The sequence below is a fragment of the Oryctolagus cuniculus genome, chromosome 15 (assembly GCF_051225735.1).
Source record: "Oryctolagus cuniculus isolate XC-2025 breed Fujian yellow rabbit chromosome 15, ASM5122573v1, whole genome shotgun sequence".
NCBI classification, from domain to species: domain Eukaryota; kingdom Metazoa; phylum Chordata; class Mammalia; order Lagomorpha; family Leporidae; genus Oryctolagus; species Oryctolagus cuniculus.
In genome coordinates this window covers 33,602,205-33,625,404 of record NC_142881.1, presented here as the reverse complement: position 1 = coordinate 33,625,404, position 23,200 = coordinate 33,602,205, and the positions used below count along the sequence as shown (strand labels likewise).

The following is a 23,200-nucleotide window of genomic DNA, read 5'->3' as shown; positions in this document are numbered from 1 at the left end:
AACTTGAAAGTCCAGCCTCTACCAGCACACAATAGTGAGGTAGATGACAAAAATTTACAGCAAGATGATCAAAATGCTGTTACATGTTTTATGAAATTAAGGGCCATAATTTCAAAGAATAAAGATCAAATCATTATTATTATTTCTTTTCTGTCTCTCTTGATTTTCCTTCCATTGACATGTTACTTTTATTTACAAAAAATTACTTGTAATTTCAAGAGAAATTTAATAAAATTAATATTTTGCACCCATATTTTTTAAAAGGCAATAAAATCTGACCTTGGAAGCACTTTCAGGAACAAAATGGAAGGTCAAAGGGAAATGTATCAACTGGATCTCAATATTGTGGGTTTGCAATTCAGTCATCATCCTCTCTTCAATCAAGAACAAGTATTATGTGCTAGGCTGCTTCAGCTTTATGAATGTTTTCAAGACAGGCAGCAACAGAATTTACCTCAGCTGCTTTATGAGAAGGTATGAATGGCTCTCATTATATTCTTACATCTGAACATTTACTATTGAAAGAGAAAGAAAATTACCATCATACTTTGAATATTTAACCAATTGAAACATTAGTTTAATTTTTATTTTTCTGGAAAGAAACTAAGGAGTTGCATGGGAAGGAAACAGCCTCAAACAAATCCTGCAAGATACCTAATACATACACATAAATAGGTTTCTAATCCATGGTGTTGTTGGTCTTATTACTCAAGGAAAATTGCCATGTGCCTGTATTTTGATAAAAATGTTAGGTATCTTGAACATATGAATTGTAAATAGTCCTGGTCTGAGGATGACTAATTTAGGTCATCACCTGATGATGTTATGAAGAGTCTAAAAAGTCTGAAGGGAAATCAAACTGATTATTTTTACAAACATAAATTAATTTAAACTCTGCTGAGTTTCTAATCCATGATAATTTTGTTAACTAATGTTCTCTCAGAAATATTTTTTTAAAACTTTATTTGACAAAGAGCAAGCCAGGTAGGCAGAACTTTTATTCTTTGTATCTCTCCCCAAATGACCACAAAAGCCAGGGCTGGGCCACAGCCAAAGTAAGGAGCAGAGAATACAACTCAGGTCTCCCACATGGGAAGCAGAAACCCAGTTACTTTTACCACTGCTTCCCAGGGTCTGCATTGGCAAGAAGCTGGAGTAAAGAGCCAGAGCTGAAATCAAATCTAGGTACTCTTGATGTAGGATGTGGGCATCTTAACCACTAGGCTAACCATCCATTCCCAGAGAGGTATTTTGATAAATCTCAGTCAACTAATAAATATATTTGAAAATAAATACCTAATGGCCGGCGCCGTGGCTCACTAGGCTAATCCTCCGCCTTGCGGCGCCGGCACACCGGGTTCTAGTCCTGGTCGGGGCACCGGATTCTGTCCCAGTTGCCCCTCTTCCAGGCCAGCTCTCTGCTGTGGCTGGGAGTGCAGTGGAGGATGGCCCAAGTACTTGGGCCCTGCACCCCATGAGAGACCAGGAGAAGCACCTGGCTCCTGCCATCCGATCAGCGCGGTGCGCCGGCCACAGCGCGCTGGCCGCAGCAGCCATTGGAGAGTGAACCAACGGCAAAGGAAGACCTTTCTGTCTCTCTCTTTCACTGTCCACTCTGCCTGTCAAAAAAAAAAAAAAATACATACCTAGTGAGATATTTAATTAAACATTAAATCCTGATGGAATCCTCAAGACATCTCAATAAGCTAGTCATAATTGCACCTTAATACCTACTTACTTTTAAAAATAGAACTATAAAACCACAGGGCAACTCCAGGATTGGTTAGTTTGGAGACTGAACAATATCACCAATAACCCTAGCCTTTTATTTCCTACTCTTCATTTTCAGCAAGTTGACTTGGTTAACCATATGATTGTTGCAGTTTACAACATTCTGACCAGACAAAAATGCAGCATAATGTTTCATTTTAAGAAACTTCCCTGGTTTCTACTCTGTCCCTCAGCAGATGTTCCCTCGTATTCCATTGACTAGAATTTTATCACATGATTATGCTCGTAACAGTCACTGGCAAAAAGAATGAAATTGTTACAAATAGCTAGACTAATCAGAGTTTATCTCTGAAGCATTTAGATTGAACAATTGAAAAATCCTGCCAACCAAGAAAAGTGATTGTTTGGGGTGACCATTATTTCCTGACAGGCCAAAAGTACAGACACCTCTCTATATATTCTTGGGATATATTTATTACATGTGTTTCTATGTATATGCATAGGTGTGTGTATTTTCTGGCCTTTTATTTAGAGTCTGTACTTGTAGGTTGGGTGAAGTTGGACTCTCACTCAGTTCTTTCCCCAAAAGATACCATGCTAATATCCAAACACCATTATTTTCCAACCAGTTTAAAATACTTTTGAGGGTAGGTATTGTGGCACAGTGCATGGGACTGCTGCTTGGATGCCCACATCTCAGAATGCTGATTTGAGTCCTGTCTATTCTACTTTACATCCAGCTGCCAGCTAACGTGCCTGGGAAGGCAGCAGGTAATGACCTACATACTTAGATCCCTGCCAACCATGTGAGAGACCCAGATAGGGTTCCAGACTCCTGGCTTCAGCCTGACCCAGCTCTGGCTATTATGGGTGTTTGCAGAGTGGATCAGAGGATGGAATATTCACTCCCTCTCTCCCTCTTCTTCTCCCTCTCCTACCCTCTCTTTCACCATCTTATGCTCTCTCTACCTCTCCTTCTGTCACCCTGTCTTTCTAATAAAAAAAAGATGGTTTATCCTAAACTAGCTACACAATTTATATAGGTTTAAGAACTTATTTCATTGAGATATTGCCTAGCCCTGCTCTGTTTTCATTATACTCCATTAATAAGTTATGATATATAGTAGGAAAAATACCTCCTCATTATTTTTCTTTTTAGAATGCTTTTAGGTATTCTTTTTAAAAAGATTTCTTTATTTATTTGAAAGGCAGAATTACAGAGAGGGAGGGGAGTGACAGAGAGATCTTCGATCTCTAGTTCACTCCCCAGATGGATGCAACAGCCAAGACTGAACCAGGTTAAAACCAGGAAGCTGGAACTCCATCTGGGTCTCTCATATGAGTGCTCAGGAGCCCAAGCACTTAGGCCATCTTCTGCTGCCTTCCCAGACACATGAGCAGGGAGCTGGACTGGTTGTAGAACAGCCAAGACTTTGATGCTCCTCGTATGGGTTGCAAGCACTGCATGCAGCAGGCTTAACCTGCTGCACCTCTCTCTCTCTCTCTCTGTCTCTCTCTCTAAAGATTTACTTACAGAAAAATCAGTTATAGAGAGGGAGAGGAGAAAAGAAGGTGCATGCTTTTATAGATTTATTCTTCTATATGTGTGGGGAGCAATCCGGACTGGACTAAGTTACTGAAATTAAGACTTATTCTATGCATCTGCTCTCCCACAACATGGCGTTGGGAGAGAAGTAAACAGCTTCCGCACAGCTGCCTCCAGTTCAACTAATAAACTGTAGGACTTGCTCCTGATTGGAGAGCAGCGTACTCGGCGTGTGGGCAGCCGAGTTGGGATTGGCGGAGGAGGACTATAAAGGAGGAGAGAGACGGCATGCACCAGGAACATCTAAGGGGAACATCTAGCTGAAGGAACACCTGTGCAGCCCCCGAGAAAGCCGGCCGGCGGTGTGCCGCTCCCCTGCGGAAGTGGGGAATGCGGCCAGGGGGAACTGCCCTTCCACGGAGGTGGAAGGGATAGTAGCCAACCCGGGAAGAACCAGCAGCAAACCCGGGGAGGGCCGAGCAGACGAAAGAACAGCGCAGGGTCCTGTGTCGTTCCTCCACGAAGAGGGGGAGCGACATATATGAACCTTAGAATTAGCTTGTCACCTCCTATTTTTAAAATCCTATTACTACCTTTAATGTGATTGTATTGTATTATATTAATTTTGAAAGAAATTTTATCTTTATAAATATTGGCTTTCCTCATTCAAGAATATAGAATGTCTTCCTGTTGTTTTAGGTCTTCTTTTGTGTTCCAATAAAAACTTGTTTCAATTGACTCTAGTCTCCAAGTTCCTACAAACTGCTTCTAACTGTGCTTGTGTATAATGGTATAATTTCTTCTAGTTTTATTTCCGTATGAATATTGTGGATGTTATGCTATTTTATACCTTCTGCAGTATATCTTGTTCTCTTGATTTTATTTTTATTTTCCTATGTTATTATTCCCTCATACTTTAATAGAGATGCATGTAGATAATTACTAATACAAGCATATAAATTTGGATTGATGATGGCAATGGATATGGATAAGGGCAGACAAACATCTTTTCTATGACCATGGGATTTTAGGTGAAAGCTAGGGTAGATTTCTCTGCTCAATATCCATCTTGATTTAATGCCATTTCTTTTTATCAATTGATAAACCAATTGGCAAGCATCCTCAAAGTATATTTATTGCTTACACAGATATAGTCTCTTTTCAATTTTTCCCCAAGGTGATTAAATGAAATATATTTTGGGAGACAAGATAATAATATGTGAAAAAGTTATACAGCTGTGCTTCCGCATATACCTAGATCTGCAGGTGAATTGGAGTAATAGTAACAGATGGGTGAAATGCAACAAAAGATGTCTTTTCTTTGTTATAGCTGAAAGCACTTAAAGATGCTACAAAATTAGCAAATGAAAATTTGGAAATAAACCAGCTGACTAGAGAATCTTTAGAAGATTATTATTGGCAGATAAGGTAAGTTTTGAACTATTTGCATATTCTATCTAATACAGTATAGTAAAGTAGATTGCCTGAATGTCCCTCCTAGTGAAAATAACTAAAAATTTCTGACAAAATGCAAAGCTTTATTGTTAAAGTGACGAAATGGTAAAGAATCTACAGAAGTCAGAAACAAAGTGATGCTAGTGTACTGCATTTGTGGGTTAAGCATTTCCTATGTTCATGTTCTAGCTGTCCCACTTCTGATCCAACTCCCTACTAAGTGCAGGAAGTGAATAATATGAAATTAAAATTTTAAAGGAAGAAGGTAGGTTCTGGGAAATGGAAGAGCAGCAGGAAGCACCAAGAATTCCACTCCTGCTCAGACAGCTGTACTGGCAGAATCTATCTGATGTGACTGTTCTGAGCTCTGGAAGCTATTGAAGGCTTGTAACATCCAGGTGAAGTCTTGGATGGTAAATTGCAGTCAATTTTGGTAAATTCCAACTCAGCACAGCAACAGCTTCCCATCTCCCACCCTTCAGCCCCATGGCAGGCATCTGTTCACATCCTGGATCAACTTGCATGCATTTTGTAGGAGCCAGGGTAGACAATAAAATACTGTGTCCTCCAAATATTGGGGACCTGGGATCTGATCACTGAGTGCTGCTTGTGGTTACAGAGGTCCAAAGAGGGGAGCTTTGTTCCTTTACTGCCACCCATTGTTGCAAGCCTTTCCTCCCTGGCTGAAGTCATTTCCAGGAGATTTAAAAGGCTGGTGCCCTGTTTCCCACACCTCTTCATTTTTCTCTTTTTCTCCTTTTGGGATCCAGATATTAAAGACCAAGACACTAAAAAGCAGCTGTATATATGAGGAAAATTATAAAGTGATAGTGTATACCTACCTAGGAAAAGGGACAGACTCAAAAACAACCTGTGAAGACCTCACATTTATATCTTATGGCATAGACAGCCTACAATTATGAGAATAAATAAATTAAAACAGTAATAAAAAGCATGAAACCTTGAGAGAAGGGAAACAATCCAATTTTCAGAGTTATCACATTATTAGATTAAAATGTTCAATTTTACAAAAAAAAAAAAACTAGAAAGGACACAAAGAAGTAAAGGTATACTCGACTCAAAGGAAAAATATAAATCAACAGAAACTGTCCTTGAAAATGACCTGATGGTAGGTCCACTAAACAAAGACTTTAAAACAACTGTTGTGGTGATGCTCAAAAAAAATAAATGAAAATGCAGAGCAAGACAAGGAAAACAGGTATGAACAAAATGGAAATATCAGTAAAGAGAAAATTAAAACAGAAAACAAAGAGAAATTATGGAACTAAAGAGTATAATAACTGAAATGAAAAATCACTATCGGGATTAAAAGGCAGATCTGAGCAGGCAGAAGAAAAGAATCAGTGAACTTAAAGATAGGATGATATAAATTATCTGGTTTGAGGAACAAAAAGGAAATAATTTGAAGAACAGCAAATAGAAGCTAAGGGATATGTGAGATACTGTCAATTGACTAATATACTCATTGTAGGAAATCCAGAAGGATTATATAGAAAGGTGCAAGAAAGAATATTCAAAGAAATAATGACTAAAAACTACCCAAATTTTATGAAGGATACGAATACAAACATTTCAGAAATTCAATTAACTTCAAGTAAAATTAACTCAGAGACCTGTTGCAGGACATGTTTTAACTAAATTTTTGAAGCCAAAGATACAAATAGTTTTGAAAACAACTAAAGAGAAGTGACTCTACACATACAAATGATTCTCAATATCAGCAGATTTGTCATCAGGAACTTTGGGAGGCCTGGAAGCAGTGGAACGATAGATTCAAAAAAAAAAAAAAAAAACCCTCCTAACCAAGAATCCTATATCTGGAAAATTTTTCCTTCAAAATGATGGAGACATTAAGACAATTCTAGATAAAAGTTGAGGGAATGTTACCACTAGATCTTCGTGCAAGACGCTCTCAAGGGAATCCTGCAGGCTGAAATGACACTAGAAGTAACCCAAAGTTATACGGCAAAATAAAGATCCCAGACAAAAGTGTCTGGGTCATTATAAATGCTGGTATTAATAGCAGTTTGTAATTCTACTTTTTGTTTTCTGCATGATTTAAGAATTACTAGTCTATGGGGAACAAACAATTTAAAAAGGGGCAATTTGTGATATCAACAACTGAAAGGGGTAGAGACAGAGTTATAAAGGAACAAGGTTTTTATGTTATTAATATTTAGTTATGGAATCCAAGTGATTAAAATGAAAAGAAATAATAAGACAGAGATTTCATATGCAGGTAAAATGGAAAAAAATAAAGTAGGAGGAGTTCAGAAGTATTAATGCAATACATTCCCCTATGCCACTTTTAATGGTTTGCAGTTCCACCATTTTTTGATCTATCATTATTGTTGTAGTAATACAAAACAACTATATGACTTAGAAAGAAAAAAGGACTTCTCCTTACTAAAGAACATATTACGGACTTGGAAACAGATAAAATCCCTTCGACAACAGCAAGGGTTTACAAGCACACCAATAAAGTTACAGTTTCAGAGGTGAGTGGTTGCTCTGTTTACTCTTAATAGTCTCTTGGGGATCTACACATTAGTAACTGGGAATTCACAGTAACTGAGGGAAAAGTCTAGAAGCTTGAAAACTATTCCATAGTCAATAAAGGAATTCCATCTTGAATATATATACAATTTTTACAACTTAATAAAAAGACAACCTGATTAAAAAATGGGCAAAGGGTTTGAACAGACACTCCAGTAAAGGTGTATTGGTGACAAGTGAATATTGAAAAGATGCTCAATATAATATCATGTCAATAGAGAAATGTAGATTAAAACCACAGTGAAATAGTACCACACACCTATTAGAATGGCTAAGATTCAAACCAGAAGAAGAGAGAGAGAGAGAAATGAAAGAAAGAAGGAAAGGAAAGAAAGGGATGGAGGGGAGAAGAGAGGAAGGAAAGAAGGAAGAAAGGAAGCCTGGATAGAAGGAAGGAAGGAATTAAATTTTGGATAGGATGCTGAGCAACAGAAACTTTGATTCATTTCTGGTGAGAATGCAGCATGGTAGAGCCACTTTGGAACAGTTTGACTCTTTCTTTCTCTTTCTTTTCAACTTTTATTTAATAAATATAAATTTCCAAAGTACAACTTTTGAATTATAGTGGCTTTTCCACCTATAACCTCCTTCCCACCCGCAACCATCCCATCTCCCACTCCCTCTCCCATACCATTCTTCATCAAGATTCATTTTCAATTATCTTTATATATTGAAGATCAACTTAGTATATACTAAGTAAAGATTTCAACAGACTGCACCCACACAGACATACAAAGTATAGTGTACTGTTTGAGTAGTAGTTTTATCATTAATTTGCATAGTACACATTAAGAACAGAGGTCCTACATGGGGAGTAGATGCATAGTGACTCCTATTGTTGATTTAACAATTGACACTCTTATTTATGATGTTAGAGGCTCTTGGCATGAGCTACCAAGGCTATGGAAATCTCTTGAGTTCACCAACTCTGATCCTATTTAGACAGGGCCATAGTCAAAGTGGAAGTTCTCTCCTCCCTTCAGAGAAAGGTATCTCCTTTGATGGCCCATTCTTTCTGCTGGGATCTCACAGAGATCTTTCATTTAGGTCGTTTTTTTGCCACAGTGTCTTGGCTTTCCATGCCTGAGAAACTCTCATGGGCTTTTTAGCCAGATCTGAATGCCTTAAGGGTTGATTCTGAGGCCAGAGTGCTGTTTAGGGCATTTGCCATTCTATGAGTCTGCTGTGTACCCTGCTTCCCATGTAGGATCATTCTCTCATTTTTAATTCTATCAATTATTACTTGCAGACACTGGTTTTATTTATGTAATCCCTTTGACACTTAATCCTACCTTCTTGATCAATTATGAATTTAAACTGATCACTTTAACAAGTAAGATGGCATTGGTACATGCCACTTTGATGGGATTGAATTGGAATCCCTGGCATGTTTCTAGCTCTACCATTAGGTGTAAGTCCGAGTGAGCATGTGCCAAACTGTACATCTCTTCCCTCTCTTATTTCAACTCTTATATTTAACAGGGATCACTTTTCAGTTAATTTTAAATGCCTAAGAATAATTGTGTGTTAATTAAAGAGTTCAACCAATGGTATTAAGTAGAACAAAAAATACTAAAAGGAATAAAATAGTAAGTTGTTCCTCGACAGTCAGGACAAGGGCTGATCAAGACATTATTTCTCATAGTGTCCATTTCACTTCAACAGGTTTCCTTTTAGGTGCTCAGTTAGTTGTCACCAATCAGGGAAAACATATGATATTTGTCCCTTTGAGACTGGCTTATCTCACTCAGCATGATGTTTTTCAGATTCCTCCATTTTGTTGCAAAAGACCGGATTTCATTTTTTTTTTACTGCTGTATAGTATTCTATAGAATACATATCCCATAATTTCTTTATCCAGTCTTCTGTTGATGGGCATTTAGGCTTTTTCCATGACTTGGCTATTGTGAATTGAGCTGCAATAAACATTGAGGTACAGACATCTCTTTTATTTGCCAATTTAATTTCCTTTGGGTAAATGCCAAGAAGTGGAATGGCTGGGTTGTATGGTAGGGCTATATTAAGGCTTCTGAGCAATCTCCAAAGTGACTTACAAAGTGGCTTGACCAGTTTGCATTCCCTCCAAAAGTGGATTAATGTTCCTTTCCCCCACATCCTCACCAGCATCTGTTGTTGGTAGATTTCTGTATGTGAGCCATTCTAACCGGGGTGAGGTGAAACCTCATTGTGGTTTTGATTTGCATTTCCCTGATTGCTAGTGATCCTGAACATTTTTTCATGTGCCTGTTGGCCATTTGGATTTCCTGTTTTGAAAAATGTCTATTGAGGTCCCTGGCCCATCTCTTAAGTGGGTTGTTTTGTTGTTGTGGAGTTTCTTGATCTCTTTGTAGTTATTCTGGTTATCAACCCTTTATCTGTTGCATAATTTGCAAATACTTTTTCCCATTCTGTCGGTTGCCTCTTTACTTTCCTGACTATTTCTTTTGCAGTACAGAAACTTCTCAATTTGATGCAATCCCAATTGTTAATTTTGGCTTTGACTGCCTGTGCCTCCCGGGTCTTTTCCAGAAACTCTTTGCCTGTGCCAATATCTTGCAGGGTTTCCCAGTGTTCTAATAATTTGATGGTGTCGGGTCATAGAGTTAGATCTTTAACCCATGTTGAGTGGATTTTTGTGTAAGGTATAAGGTAGGGGTCTTGCTTCATGCTTCTGCATGTGGAAATCCAGTTTTCCCAGCACCGTTTATTGAATAGACTGTCCTTGCTCCAGGAATTGGTTTTAGATCCTTGATCAAATATAAGTTGGCTGTAGATGTTTGGATTGATTTCTGGTGTTTTTATTCTGTTCCATTGGTCTATCCATATGTTTCTGTACCAGTACTATGCTGTTTTTATTTAACTTCCCTGTAGTATGTCGTGAAATCTGGCACTGGGATGCTGCTGGCTTTGTTTTTGTTGTACAAGATTGCTTTAGCTATTTGATGTCTCCTGTGCCTCCATATGAATTTCAGTATCATTTTTTCCAGATCTGAGAAAAATGTCTTTGGTATTTTGATTAGTATTCCATTGGATCTATAAGTAGTTTTTGGGAGAATGGACATTTTGATGATATTGATTCTTCCAATCCATGAGCGTGGAAGATTTTTCCATTTTTTGGTATCCTCTTCTATTTCTATACCAGGGATAAATCCCACTTGGTCTGGGTGGATGGTCTTTCTGATGTGTTGTTGCATTCTATTGGCCAGACTTTTATTGAGGATTTTTGCATATATGTTCATCAGGGAAATTGGTCTGTAATTTTCTTTCTCTGCTACATCTTTTTCAGGTTTAGTAATTAAAGTGATGCTGGCTTCATAGCAATAATTTGGGAGGATTCCCTCTCTTTCAATTGTTCTGAATAGTTGGAGAAGAATTGGAGTTAGTTCTTCTTTAAATGTCTGGTAGAATTCAGCAGTGAATCCATCCGGTCCTGGGCTTTTCTTTGTTGGGAGGGCCTTTATTACTGATTCAATTAATGACTTGGTTATGGGTCTGTTTAAGTTTTCTGTGTCTTCATGGTTCAATTTAGGTAGGTTGTATGTGTCCAAGAATTTATCCATTTCTGATAGATTTCCCTGTTTGCTGGCATACAACTCTTTGTAGTAATTCCTGATGACTCTTTTTATTTCTGTGGTGTCTGTTGTTACAATCCCTTTTCATCTCTGATTTTATTGATTTGGGTCTTTTCTGTACCTTTTTTTAGTTAGTTGGGCCAATGGTGTGTCAATTTTGTTTATTTTTTCAAAAGACCAACTCTTCGTTTCACTGATATTTTGTAATTTTTTTATTCAATTCTGTTGATTTATTCTCTAATTTTAATTATTTCTCTTCTCCTACTAGTTTTGGGTCTGGTGTGCTGCAGTTTTTCTAGATCCTTGAGATGCATTGATAGCTCATTTGTTTGGTGCCTTTCTAATTTCTTGATGTAGGCACCTATTGCTATAAACTTTCCTCTTAACACTAATTTTGCTGTACCCTATAAGTTTTGATATGTTGTGTTGTTATCTTAATTTACTTCCAGAAAGTTTTTGATTTCTCTTTTGATTTCTTCTATGACCCAGTGTTAATTCAGGAGCATGTTGTTCAGTCTCCATGTGTTTGCATATGCTCTAGGGATTCCTGAGTTGCTAACTTCCAGCTTCATTCCATTGTGGTCTGAGAATATGCATCGTATGATTTCAATTCTTTTGAATTTGCTGAGACTTGCTTTATGGCCTAGTATGTGGTCAATCCTAGAGTAGGTTCCATGTACTTCTGAGAATAATGTGTATTCTTTAAGTGTAGGATGAAAAGTTCTGTAGATATTTGTTAGATCCATTTGGTCTGTAGTGTCGATTAAATCTGCTGTTTCCTTGTTGATCTCTGTCTAGTTGATCTGTCTATTGCTGAAAGTGGAGTATTGAAGTCCCCCAATACTATTGTATTGGAGTCTAAGTCTCCCTTTAAGTTCCTTAACATATCTTTTAAATAACCCAGTGTCCTGTAATTAGGTGCATGTAAGTTTATAATAGTTACATCTTCCTGTGGAATTGATCCCTTAATCATTATGTAGTGCTCCTCTTTGTCTTTCTTAACAGTTTTTGTGTTAAAGTTTATTTTGTCTGATATTAAGATGGCTACACCAGCTCTTTTTTGGTTTCTGTTAGCATGGAATATCTTTTTTCAACCTTTCACTTTCAGTCTACATGCATCTTTGTTGGAAAGATTTGTTTCTTGTAAGCAGCAAATAGATGGGTTTTGTTTTTTTAATGTGTTCAGCCAGTCTGTATCTTTTAATTGGAGAGTTAAGGCCATTTACATTCAATGTGACTATTGATAAGTAGTGACTTTGCCCTGCCATTTTTCCAAAGATATTTCTAATATAGTTTCAACTTTCTGTGATCTTTTACTGAGAGGTTTTCTTCCTTTACCTTCTTTCATATTGATGGCCGTGATTCTGTGTTTCTGTGTGTAACACATCTTTTGCAGGGCTGGACAAGTGGTGGCAAATTCTTTCAATTTCTGTTTGCTATGAAAAGTCTTTATTTCACCTTCATTCGCAAATGAAAGCTTTGCAGGATATAATATTCTGGACTGGCAGTTTTTCTCTCTTAGTACCTGGGCTATATCTCACCATTCCCTTCTATCCTGTAGGGTTTCAGATGAGAAGTTTGCTGTGATTTTAATTAGAGATCCTGTGAGAGTAATCTGACATTTCTCTCTTTCACATTTTAGAATCTTTTCTTTATGTTTCACTGTGGTGAGTTTGATTACAGTGTGTCGTGGTGAGGATCTCCTTTGGTCATGTTTATTAGGGGTTCTATGTGCTTCCTGTACTTGGATGTCTTTTTCCTTCTCCAAGGAAGTATCTCACTAAAAATGCCTTCTAATCCTTTCTCTCTCTCCATGCCTTCTGAAACTCCTAGAACCCGAACGTTGAGTTTTTTAATAGTATCCTGTAGATTCCCAACAATATTTTTTAGATTTGTAATTTCCTCTTCTTTTCTCTGGTTTGACTGTATACTTTCCTGTGCGCTGTCTTCTAAGTCCGATATTCTCTCTCCTGCCTCACTGATTCTGTTTTTAAGGCTCTCAAATGTGTTTTTTAATTGTTCTATTGAATTCTTCATTTTGTTTTGATTTCTCTTCAATATCTCAATTTCATGTTCTACTAAATTCCTTTTTTCATTTTGATTCCTCCTTAAGATTTCATTTTCATGAGAGGGATTTTCTGTCCTGTCCTGCATGGATTTCTGTATTCATGCATTTGTTTTTGATAATTTCTAAATGTTCTTATCATAAATTTTTAAAATTCCTTTTCTTGCGTTTCTTCTATCTCATCATCTTAATAATCTTCTATTGGAGTGTCATGTTCATTTGGGAGCATCATGATGTCTTCCTTGTTCTTGTTTCCTCGGTTTTTGTGTTTGTTGTTTGGCATTGTGGAGATATTCTTTGGTTTCTTCTTCTTTTTTTTTCTGCTGTGGTGGCTTTTCTCGTTATACTCTGACTCTAGATTAAGTGGACTGTCTGCTTTTGGTGAATCTCTAGAGGCTTGTGGTAGGTGTGGCCAGAGAGCACTGTTCAGTTCTTCAGGGTTAAGGGTGTGCCAAAGGTGATACACCCAGGTTTGGTGTGGTAAATCTTTCTCTCTCTCTCTTTTTTTATTCAGAAGGGAAGTAATTCCTCTTAGCTGAGCTTTTCTCTTCAATGGCAATCAATGCCTGAGCACTAGCCCCAGTGGGTATAATATTTGTCTGCTCTGTCCCAAGGACCATACAAAGGATCTGTTCAGTCCTCAGTGTAAGCTCAGATTCCCCTGTAATGTCTCTCACCAGGTAGCCAAGGCCACCAGAGTTTGTGGTGTCTCCCACCCAGACTACTCACGTCTCAGCCATACCATGAGTTCTCCCACACACCCTCAGTTTTTTTTTTTTTTCCACAGTCCCAGTTCATAAGCTCCACACATTCACTAGGTCTTAGTCTCCTGTTATTACTCCCCATCAGAGTCAGGTTTTTCTGTTTGGCTGACGGTGGGCACAGCCCCGAGCTGGCACAGCTGTTATGTATGTCCAAAATGGCACCTGCTCTATTGTCTCACATGCCTTTGTAAGGTGTGTGGAGAGAGAGAATTGTGTCCACACTGTCCCTTTTATTTTTTTCTCTCCTCTAGTTAGGCTGGTGTACTTTACCCCACAGGGCTTCAAGCCTTGTTCCCTCTAGGCTCTTCCTGCCACTTTTCTGCCAGTGTCTCGAGCTACTGCAGTTTCGCCTCACCTCTCTTTCCAGCGCTGGTGTGGAGGCTCTCTGCAGCTGGGCTCCCGAGCTGTGGGCACCCGTGTCCTCCACGTAGATCCACCATGTCCCTCTAATTCCGGAAGAGTTTCATTTGCAGTTTTGCCCTAACTCTTCCCTGAGACTCCTCTTTCTCCACTTTTATTAAACTGTCTTTTCCTGGACTATCAGTGAGCTCCCTCCCTATTCCGCCATCTTGGAGCCTCCCTAGTCTACTTTCTTTCTTTTTTTAAAAATAACTTTTTAAACTTGGTAACTTGCCTCTAATCTTTTACCAACATGGCACACTCATGTGTCATGAAACCCTGAGCAACAGAGAGCCACAGATGTAAAGAAGTTGCTTAGAATGTTGACTCTGAGTTCATATTGCCTGCTCACCACCAACTCTCGTTCCCCCACCTCTGAACTCCAGCCCCACTGGAGGCACTGAGCATTTGTCCTTCCTGACATTTAACATTCTGCTTTGCCACCAACTTTGGCTTGGATTCTCTTCTCCAGACTGCCTCTGGTGGCAGACTTCTGAATGAAATTCCATAATGTCAGTGACTTGTTTGATCTGGTTAAGTCTAGCCTGGTAATCTTAAATTGGGGCATTTACAAGTGGTTGAAGTACCATTCTGTTCAACTAGAAAAGTTATGTTTGAAGATGCTTATGGGAACTTTTTTTGCCTGCCCAAGTTTACCACTAGTGACCTTACCACAAATTTAGTCCTGTGAGCCCTAACTGCATAAACTTGTATCCAGAACTCCATCAAAGGCTATGTTTCGCCAGCACCGCGGCTCACTAGGCTAATCCTCTGCCTTGCGGCGCTGGCACACCGGGTTCTAGTCCTGGTCGGGGCGCCGGATTCTGTCCCGGTTACCCCTCTTCCAGGCCAGCTCTCTGCTGTGGCCCGGGAGTGCAGTGGAGGATGGCCCAAGTACTTGGGCCCTGCACCCCATGGGAGACCAGGAGAAGTACCGCAGCGGCCATTGGAGGGTGAACCAATGGCAAAGGAAGACCTTTCTCTCTGTCTCTCTCTCTCACTGTCCACTCTGCCTGTCCAAAAAAAAAAAAAAAAAAAAAAAGGCTATGTTTCCACAAGAAGGCCTGGACCCTAGACACTAGGTTTAACTTCTCTTTTCCCCATATATTTGCTTTGAGGCATGTGGAATTTGATTGAGGGGGCAGCCGGAATGTATCTGGATTTTTAATATATGTAGTCTGGTTACAAACCTATATAGGTGGTATTCACATTAGGCTTCCTGTATTCTATTTCAGAAAGCCAAAAGTATACACTATTTTTTTTGCATTTTTTTTAACTTTTATTTAATGAATATAAATTTCCAAAGTACGATTTATGGATTACAATGGCTTCCCCCACATACCGTCCCTCCCACCCACTACCCTCCCCTTTCCCACAGTATACACTATTTTTAAAACAACTCCATTGAGATATAACCCATAAACTGTACAGTTTGCCCATTTAGAGTATATGGTTCATTGATTTTCAGTGTAGTCACAGGATTATGCATTAACTGAAATTTAATCTCAGAAACTTTGTTACCCCCCCTAAAAAACATCTTCCCATTAGCAGGCACCTCTAATGTAGGCATGTATTTTTTTCTCTTGGCTGTATACCTAGGAGAGGTATGGAAGTGTCATGTGATAACTCTATCATCAACATTCGGAGGAATCACTGGACTATTTTCCAAAACAACTGTACCATTCTAACACAGTGATATTTTCTTAAGGAATTCCCTTCTTAAATTACTAAAACTTTAAAATTGGTGCAGACATTTGTCTCAGCTGTTAAATATACCAGTTGGGACAGTAGCCCAGTTCCAACTAATGCATACCCTAGGAGGCAGCAGATGATGGCTCCAATAGTTGACTCCCTGCCACCACATTAGGAGACCTGATTGAGTTTCTGACTTGAGTTCCTGGTTTCTGCCTTTGACCCAGCCCAGACCTGACCAATGTGGGAATTCAAGGAGTAAACTAGTTGTTGGGAGAGTCTCTGTCTCTGCCTTTCAAATCAAATAAATAATTAAATAATTAATTAAATTAAAAATGAAACCTTGTGCCAGAAAGGATAAACTCTGAGGCTGTCGAGAAAACTCGATTTCTAGATAAATTATTTTCTCAAAGAGTTTCAGATAATTGAGGTTTTGTTGTACTGCTAATACAAAAGGAATAGCAATCATTTCATTGAGTTGTGAGAATTAAATGAGTTAATTATATATAAAGTACTTAGAATATTGCTTGACACTTAGTATTATATGAAAATAGGAGTTACAGTAGTAGTAATGTTGTGAGAGCACTAATACCATGTACTGCTTGGGTTTATACTTAGACACCAACAACAAGAGTAACTATGATTTACCTCTTAATATCACTGTGGACGTCTGCCCTTATACCAGCCATGGGTCATGTTCTCATAACTTAAAAAATGTGAGAGGAAGAAATGAGAAGAAACTTGGTGTATGTCTTTTAATTTGTATCTCCCCATCCCCTGGTTACTTATTCTCACCAAAGGAAATGTTTCTTGATGCCCCTAGAAAGCCCCATAATCACCAATAGTAAATATACTGATTAGGAGAAATCTGTGAAAACTTTGAACAAGCTTATGGTATATTTTATGTTTATCATATTGATAATTTCCCTAGGATGTAAAATTATTTGGTTTTTTTAAGATGTAGTTATTTATTTATTTGAGCGGCAGAGTTACAGACAGTGAGAAGGAGAGACAGAGAGAAAGGTCTTCCTTACATTGGTTCACTCCCCAGTTGGCCACAACAGCCGGAGCTATGTTGATCCAAAGCCAGGAGCCAGGTGCTTCCTCCCAGTTTCCCATGCAGGTGCAGGGGCCCAAGCACTTGAGCCATCATCTACTGCTTTCCCAGGCAACAGCAGAGAGCTGGATTGGAAGAGGAGCAGCCAGGACCAGAACTGGCACCCATATGGGATGCCGGCACCACAGGCAGAGGATTAACCTACCATGCCACAGCGCCGACCCTGTAAAATTATTTGTTGTAAAACATTGATTTTGAGTTTGTGTTTATGTGTGTTCTAGCAAAATCTCTAATCATTCTCAAATATCTCCATTATTTCTGCTTAAAGTAATTCTAGTTATTATTAATTAGGATAAAAATGAATAAATATGATCAACAAAAACAAGAACAAATGACAGAAATATCTGAGACTGAGAAGAAATATGAAGGAAAAGCACTTAAGAATGGGGAAAAACAGGAGGTATTTATATTATAAAATAATATTCAACTCTTCTTAAATAGTTATATTTCATCCTTTAACAGAATAGGAAATCTTAGTATTTGTAACAGCTATCCAACTAAATGACAGCTAAAGAACAGTATAATGTTAAGAGTAATTGTCCTGAACAATAAATGTACATGGTAAATATATATTTATTTTCTGATTTCTAGAGCATCTCATATTTAGATTCAGAACTTGAAGAATCAGAAACTGAAATAAGGCCAGTTACCTTTATGCCACAACTTTATTCCACTGCAGAATTAACAACCTTATCCAAATGTTCAGTGTAAGCATTTTAAAGAATTACTTATTCATTATTGAATAGTGTCTATTAATTGTATTATTTTAATAATAATGTTAGATATCTTTAATGAGTGTCATATGCCAGGCACTCTACTAAGTTTTTTTTAAAATATATTTTCACATTCAGTTGTCACCGTATCTCTTTGAAGTCTTTTGTTGTACTCATCTTAGAGATGAGGAAATTAATGTTTGTGGAAAGTTAAGTTGCCCAAGGTCTTAGATCTAATACATGACTATGGCAAACCAGGTGCCATTGTCCGTACTTCTGTCTTCTCATAATGATAATTATTACTTTGTTTTGTTTTGCTATGGTAATAACTTTTGTTCAGGTATAGATAAGTGAGATTTAAAGCCACTGTAAGATTATACTGCTTGTTTGCTTATTGAAGGACTGTCAAGTCATAAAACCTATTCCATATTAATAGGGCCCTCTGGACAATTTTCTTTGACAGTACAGACTATGCCTTCCCAGATGGGGCTTCTCCTTCTGCTAAAATGCTTTCTCCCTATACCCAGCATATTATGCAAAACCAGACATCATACATATCCCCATTTTTCCATCCACTAATGTGTGTGTGTGAGTGTGTGTAGTGTGTACCTTTTAAGAGTTAGAAAATTTTTTTAAATTCTTGATTCAAGCCTCTCCAATTCCCATTCCCCCAAACAAGTCGAAATCTTTCAGTTTTCATCTTTCCTGAGACATTTGGTGGTTAACTATTGTGATCTCTTTAAGTTATAATTTAGCAAAATAAATACCTGAATGATTTATAGATCTAATATTACTTTTTTCTATTTTTGAGTATATATTATATATTTTACATATATATTATATTCAAAATATTTTTTTAAAAAAACCCTGGGAAGGAGAAACTTTTATTCACATGAGGATAAGTGTTGCTTGACTTAAAAATACCATTTGCCCTCTCAAATGGTTATACTAATATGCTAAAGTACATTTTGTAAACAATAATATTTTATATCTCTTCTGTTTTTCAATGGTCATTTAAAAGTTTATTTAATTTATAGGCATGAACAAAAGAGGAGAGCCAAAATCCAGAAGCTTAAGTACTTTATTAAAATATTTTACAATAATAAGCAGGTTTCATGCACTTCAATATCTACCCTACAATTTGATTTTAAAGTCATGTTTCAGCAAATTTTCAATATTCAGTTAATAAACTGGCCTGAAACAATTTGCTTAGAGGTATGCTATTATCATTTACTTTTGTATATTATTTTATGCCATCCATAATTTTAAGTTTCTTGTTAGCTATTGTTATATGTGAGCAATTTATTTTATATTAAGAGGTGACTGATCTCTTTGGGTAGGCAAGATATTTATAATTAATGGGTCTTTAATTCATCAATAGTCTTTTTTTTAAGATTTATTGATTACTTATTTGAAAAGGCAGAGCCACAGAGAGGCAGAGGCAGAGGCAGAGGCAGAGGCAGAGGGAGAAAGAAAGAGAAAGAGAAAGAGAAAGAGAAAGAGAAAGAGAAAGAGAAAGAGAAAGAGAAAGAGAAAGAGAAAGAGAAAGAGAAAGAGAAAGAGAGGTAGAGGTAGAGGTAGAGAAAGAGAGGCTTTCCACCTACTGGTTCATTCCCCAAATAGTCCCAATTGCTGGAGCTTAGCCAGGAGCCTCCTCCGGGTCTCAGGTGTGTACAGGGGCCCAAGCACTTGGGCCATTACTACTTACCCAGGCCATAGCAGAGAACTGGATCAGAAGAGGAGCAGCCAGGACTCAAACTGATGCCCATATAGGATGCCAGCACTGCAGGTGGCAGGTTTACCCACTATGCTACAGCGCTGACCTCATGATCTTTTTATTTATTTTGACAGGCAGAGTTAGACAATAAGAGAGAGACAGAGAAAAAGGTCTTCTTTCCGTTGGTTCACCCCACAGATGGCTGCTATAGCTGGCGAGCTGCGCGGATCCAAAGCCAGGAGCTAGGTGCTTCCTCCTGGTTTCCCATGCAGGTGCAGGGCCCAAGGACTTGAGCTATCCTCCACTGCCTTCCCAGGCCACAGCAGAGAGCCGGACTGGAAGAGGAGCAACCCGGACAGAATCCAGCACCCAACCGGGACTAGAACCCGGAGTACCAGCGCCGCAGGCAGAGGATTAGCCTAATGAGCTGCAGCACTGGCCCCCATGATCTTTTTATAACCATAAGTACAAAGTTCTTGATTTGTCATGCTTTCAAATATATCTCTCCTGCTAAAATTCCTTACCATCCCTGAATATGTAGCATTACTGTTCATTCACAAGTGAGTTGGAAGAGGGTTGTTTAAAGTACTATATGGAGGATCAAGATGGCTGATAGGATCTGCATCCAGTTCAACCAGGAAAAAAATTTAGAACATTGAGGGAAGAACCACATTTCCAGCAGGTTGTCTGAGGGAAAGCTTTAGTAATTAAGTGACAGTAACTACAAATAGCACAGAGATTCTGAAAACAGAAACAATATGTTGCTGCTGCTGCCACTCCTACCCTAGAGCCCTGGTCAGGGCACACCATCTTACCAGAGAAAGGATTGTATATGTGAACTGTTAGAACCTAGGAGACTGACTGAGAGATCACTTACTAAAGAAGTGCTGAGAAGTGCAGATAGCACAGAGAGACTCAGAAAATCAGCAAAGACAGAAAAACAAGTTATATTGCTGCCACTGCTGCCTGCAACGACCCTACGCAATCCCAGAGGACTAGATCTGAGGAAGTCCCTTCTACAGCTCCCACCATAGGGTACTGGGGGCCCATGCCCAAGCCACAACAGCACCTTGCACACAGTCCCCCATGTGTCCTGCAATTCTCAGACTGTGGCTTCTGGAAATATAACAATATACTGCTGGAGTAAGATGCACTAATTTGTGGGATGTAGAGGGCCCTAACTGAATACCTCTGCTTCAGGCTGGTGACTGCCAGGCCAACAACTGCAAGATAATTGGCATTCATCCTGTGAAATTAAAGTAAGGTCCCCACTGTATCCTGTAGCTCCAGCTCTGTGACATTAGTACTGTATTCCTCAGAGTCATTGGAACATATGCTGTGGAACCTAAGGGAGAGCCTCCTTGCATTTGAGCGTTCCAAATCCACACCTGCCAATGTATAATCCTCAACATAATCTGTATTAACCCTGTGGGAGTGGGATAAGGTTCCCCAGCATCTTCCAGAACTGTAGCTTGGACTCTTGGTGCTATAAGCCCCAGAATTAGTCATGTGTACAGTAGCAGAGTCTGAGAAAGGTCCAGTTTGCATCATGCAGTCCAAATGCCATAGCTGTTGGGGCCATAAGCTCTAACATCTCTCAAGCATGCATGACAGGACAAGAGGATGGTCTTTCTGTATCCTAAAGCACCAGAAACATGGCTACAGCCATCATAAATCCTAGTGTGACTGACACCCAACTCTGGACTAAGGATACACACGTTTGGAAGCTCATGTCCACTTCCACAAACTGCTGCAGACTAAACAACTGTGGCACATGGAGACATTAGTTACTCAGAGATTGCATTTCTGAAGTCACCTAGGATCAAAGCCAAGTAACACCGCACATTCCATCTAAACAAAAAGTCTTTTCCAATGGAACCTATTATATAAGAAAGGAACTGTTAAGAGCCAGATGTGCAGACATCAGTATAAGGGCACAGGAAATATGAAGAAGCATGACCCCTCCAGAAAATAACAGTTCTCCAGAAATAGATTCTGATCTGAGGGAAATCTATGAAATACCTGAAAAAATTTTAAATAATTATCATAAGGAAATTCAATGAGATTCAAGAAAATACAGATAATTTCAAGAAATTAGGAAAACAATAGATGACATGAATGAAAAATTCAATAAAGAGGTAGAAATCATTAAAAAGAACCAAACAAATTTTGGAGCTGAAAACAGCAAGCAATAAAGTCATTTCAGGGGCAAACGCTGTGGTGCAGCAGGTTAACACCCTGGCCTGAAGCACCAGCATCCCATATGGGTGCCAGTTCTAATCCCGGCTGCTCCTCTTCGATCCAGCTCTCTGCTGTGGCCTGGAAAAGCAGCAGAAGATGGCCCAAGTCCTTGGACACCTGCACCCGCATGGGAGACCCAGAAGAAGCTCCTGGCTCATGGCTTCAGATCGGCACAGCTCCGGCCATTGTGGCCATCTGAGGAGTGAACCAGCAGATGAAAGACCTCTCTCTCTCTCTCTCTGCCTCTCCTCTCTCTCTGTGTAACTCTGACTTTCAAATAAATAAGTAAATCTTTTAAAAAAATAAAGTCATTTCACAGGTAAAAATACACACAGATTGAATATGAAGACCTGGAAAAAGATATACCCTGCAAATACCAAAAACAACAGTGCAGACCTTTGTGTATTAGGGATTCCTTTATCAAACAGGTCAATTTGTTGGCTTTAATTCACTCTTAAAAATTTGTATTTTATTTTATTTGAAAGGCAGAGTTAACAGAGAAGGTGAGATAAAGAAAAGGAGATAGAGAGAGAGAAGAAGGGGGGCAGCTTCATCCATTGGTTCACTCATCAAATGGTCACAACAGTCGGAACTGGGCCAGGCCAAAGCCAGAAGCCAGGACCTCCATCTGGGTCTCCCACATGAGTGACAGGGGCTGAAGCACTTGGTCCACCTTCCACAGCTTTCCCACCTGCATTATTAGGGACCTGGAATGGAAGTGGAGTAGCTGAGACTTGAACCGGTGCTCATATGGGATACTGGCATCACAGGTGGCAGCTTAACCCACTGTGCCACAGTACCAGTCCCTTTAATTCACTCTTACAAGGAAGTATTTAAATGACCAGAAAAATATGTGTGCTTTTTTGACTTTGTTTTTCTTAGCTTTCTTGGCTAATTAGTCATTCTTTTGATTGGCACATTTTCTTATTTTTCAAGGGAAAATTGCCCTCCCTAACATTTCCTTCATCTTAGAGCACATATCACTATTTCTCCAAGTAGTGACAATACACTGTAGGTCAAAACAGGATTTTTCTATTTCTAATTTATAATTACAGCAGCACATTTACAGGGAATTGTAGAAAGCACAGCATATAGAGTCCAAGATCTGGGTTTTGTGCCCAGGGGACCTCTGTGGAGTTAACCTCTCTTCACCTCCCTTTCCTTTCTTCTGGGCCTTCCCTCCACATGCACGTAGCTTATTAACTTATCCTTGAATTCCACGAGCTAAATGACTCCTTTTTTTCCTAAATAATTCAACCTGGGTTTTAATCACTGGTAATAAAAGTGAATACAATTTTGTATAGAGCCTTCATTTCCCCATTTGTAAAATAAGAAGAAAAAAATCTGTTGCTTATTTTCTGTTGCCTAATTTTCATAAGGCTTACGGATGATAAGGAACTTTAAAAGTGCTACACAAAGGTAAGTATTGTGTTACGTGTGTGCATATGCTCACAGTTGTGTTTGTGATCCTTGCATTCAACTCATTTTCCCTGAAATCAATAAAGGCATTACACTTTTAAGGATAAAAGATTATCTACTCTCCCCATAACCATGTGGAAGAAATGCTGTAGAGCAATACCTATTTTATATTCTAGCATTTTAAAATGAATA

At 38.7% G+C, this 23,200-nt stretch overlaps 1 protein-coding gene across 2 annotated transcripts in view; it reads left to right on the top strand.

The window, feature by feature from the left end:
• CC2D2B (coiled-coil and C2 domain containing 2B) overlaps positions 1-23,200 on the top strand; it is a 116,655-nt gene that overhangs the window by 35,733 nt on the left and 57,722 nt on the right. For both annotated transcript variants that reach the window (XM_089313399.1, NM_001349481.1), the window contains 6 exons: positions 265-474; positions 4,608-4,705; positions 7,111-7,251; positions 17,210-17,318; positions 17,510-17,625; positions 18,669-18,846. In XM_089313399.1, coding sequence (XP_089169525.1) covers positions 265-474; positions 4,608-4,705; positions 7,111-7,251; positions 17,210-17,318; positions 17,510-17,625; positions 18,669-18,846 — 852 coding nt within the window. The remainder of the gene's footprint in view (positions 1-264; positions 475-4,607; positions 4,706-7,110; positions 7,252-17,209; positions 17,319-17,509; positions 17,626-18,668; positions 18,847-23,200) is intronic.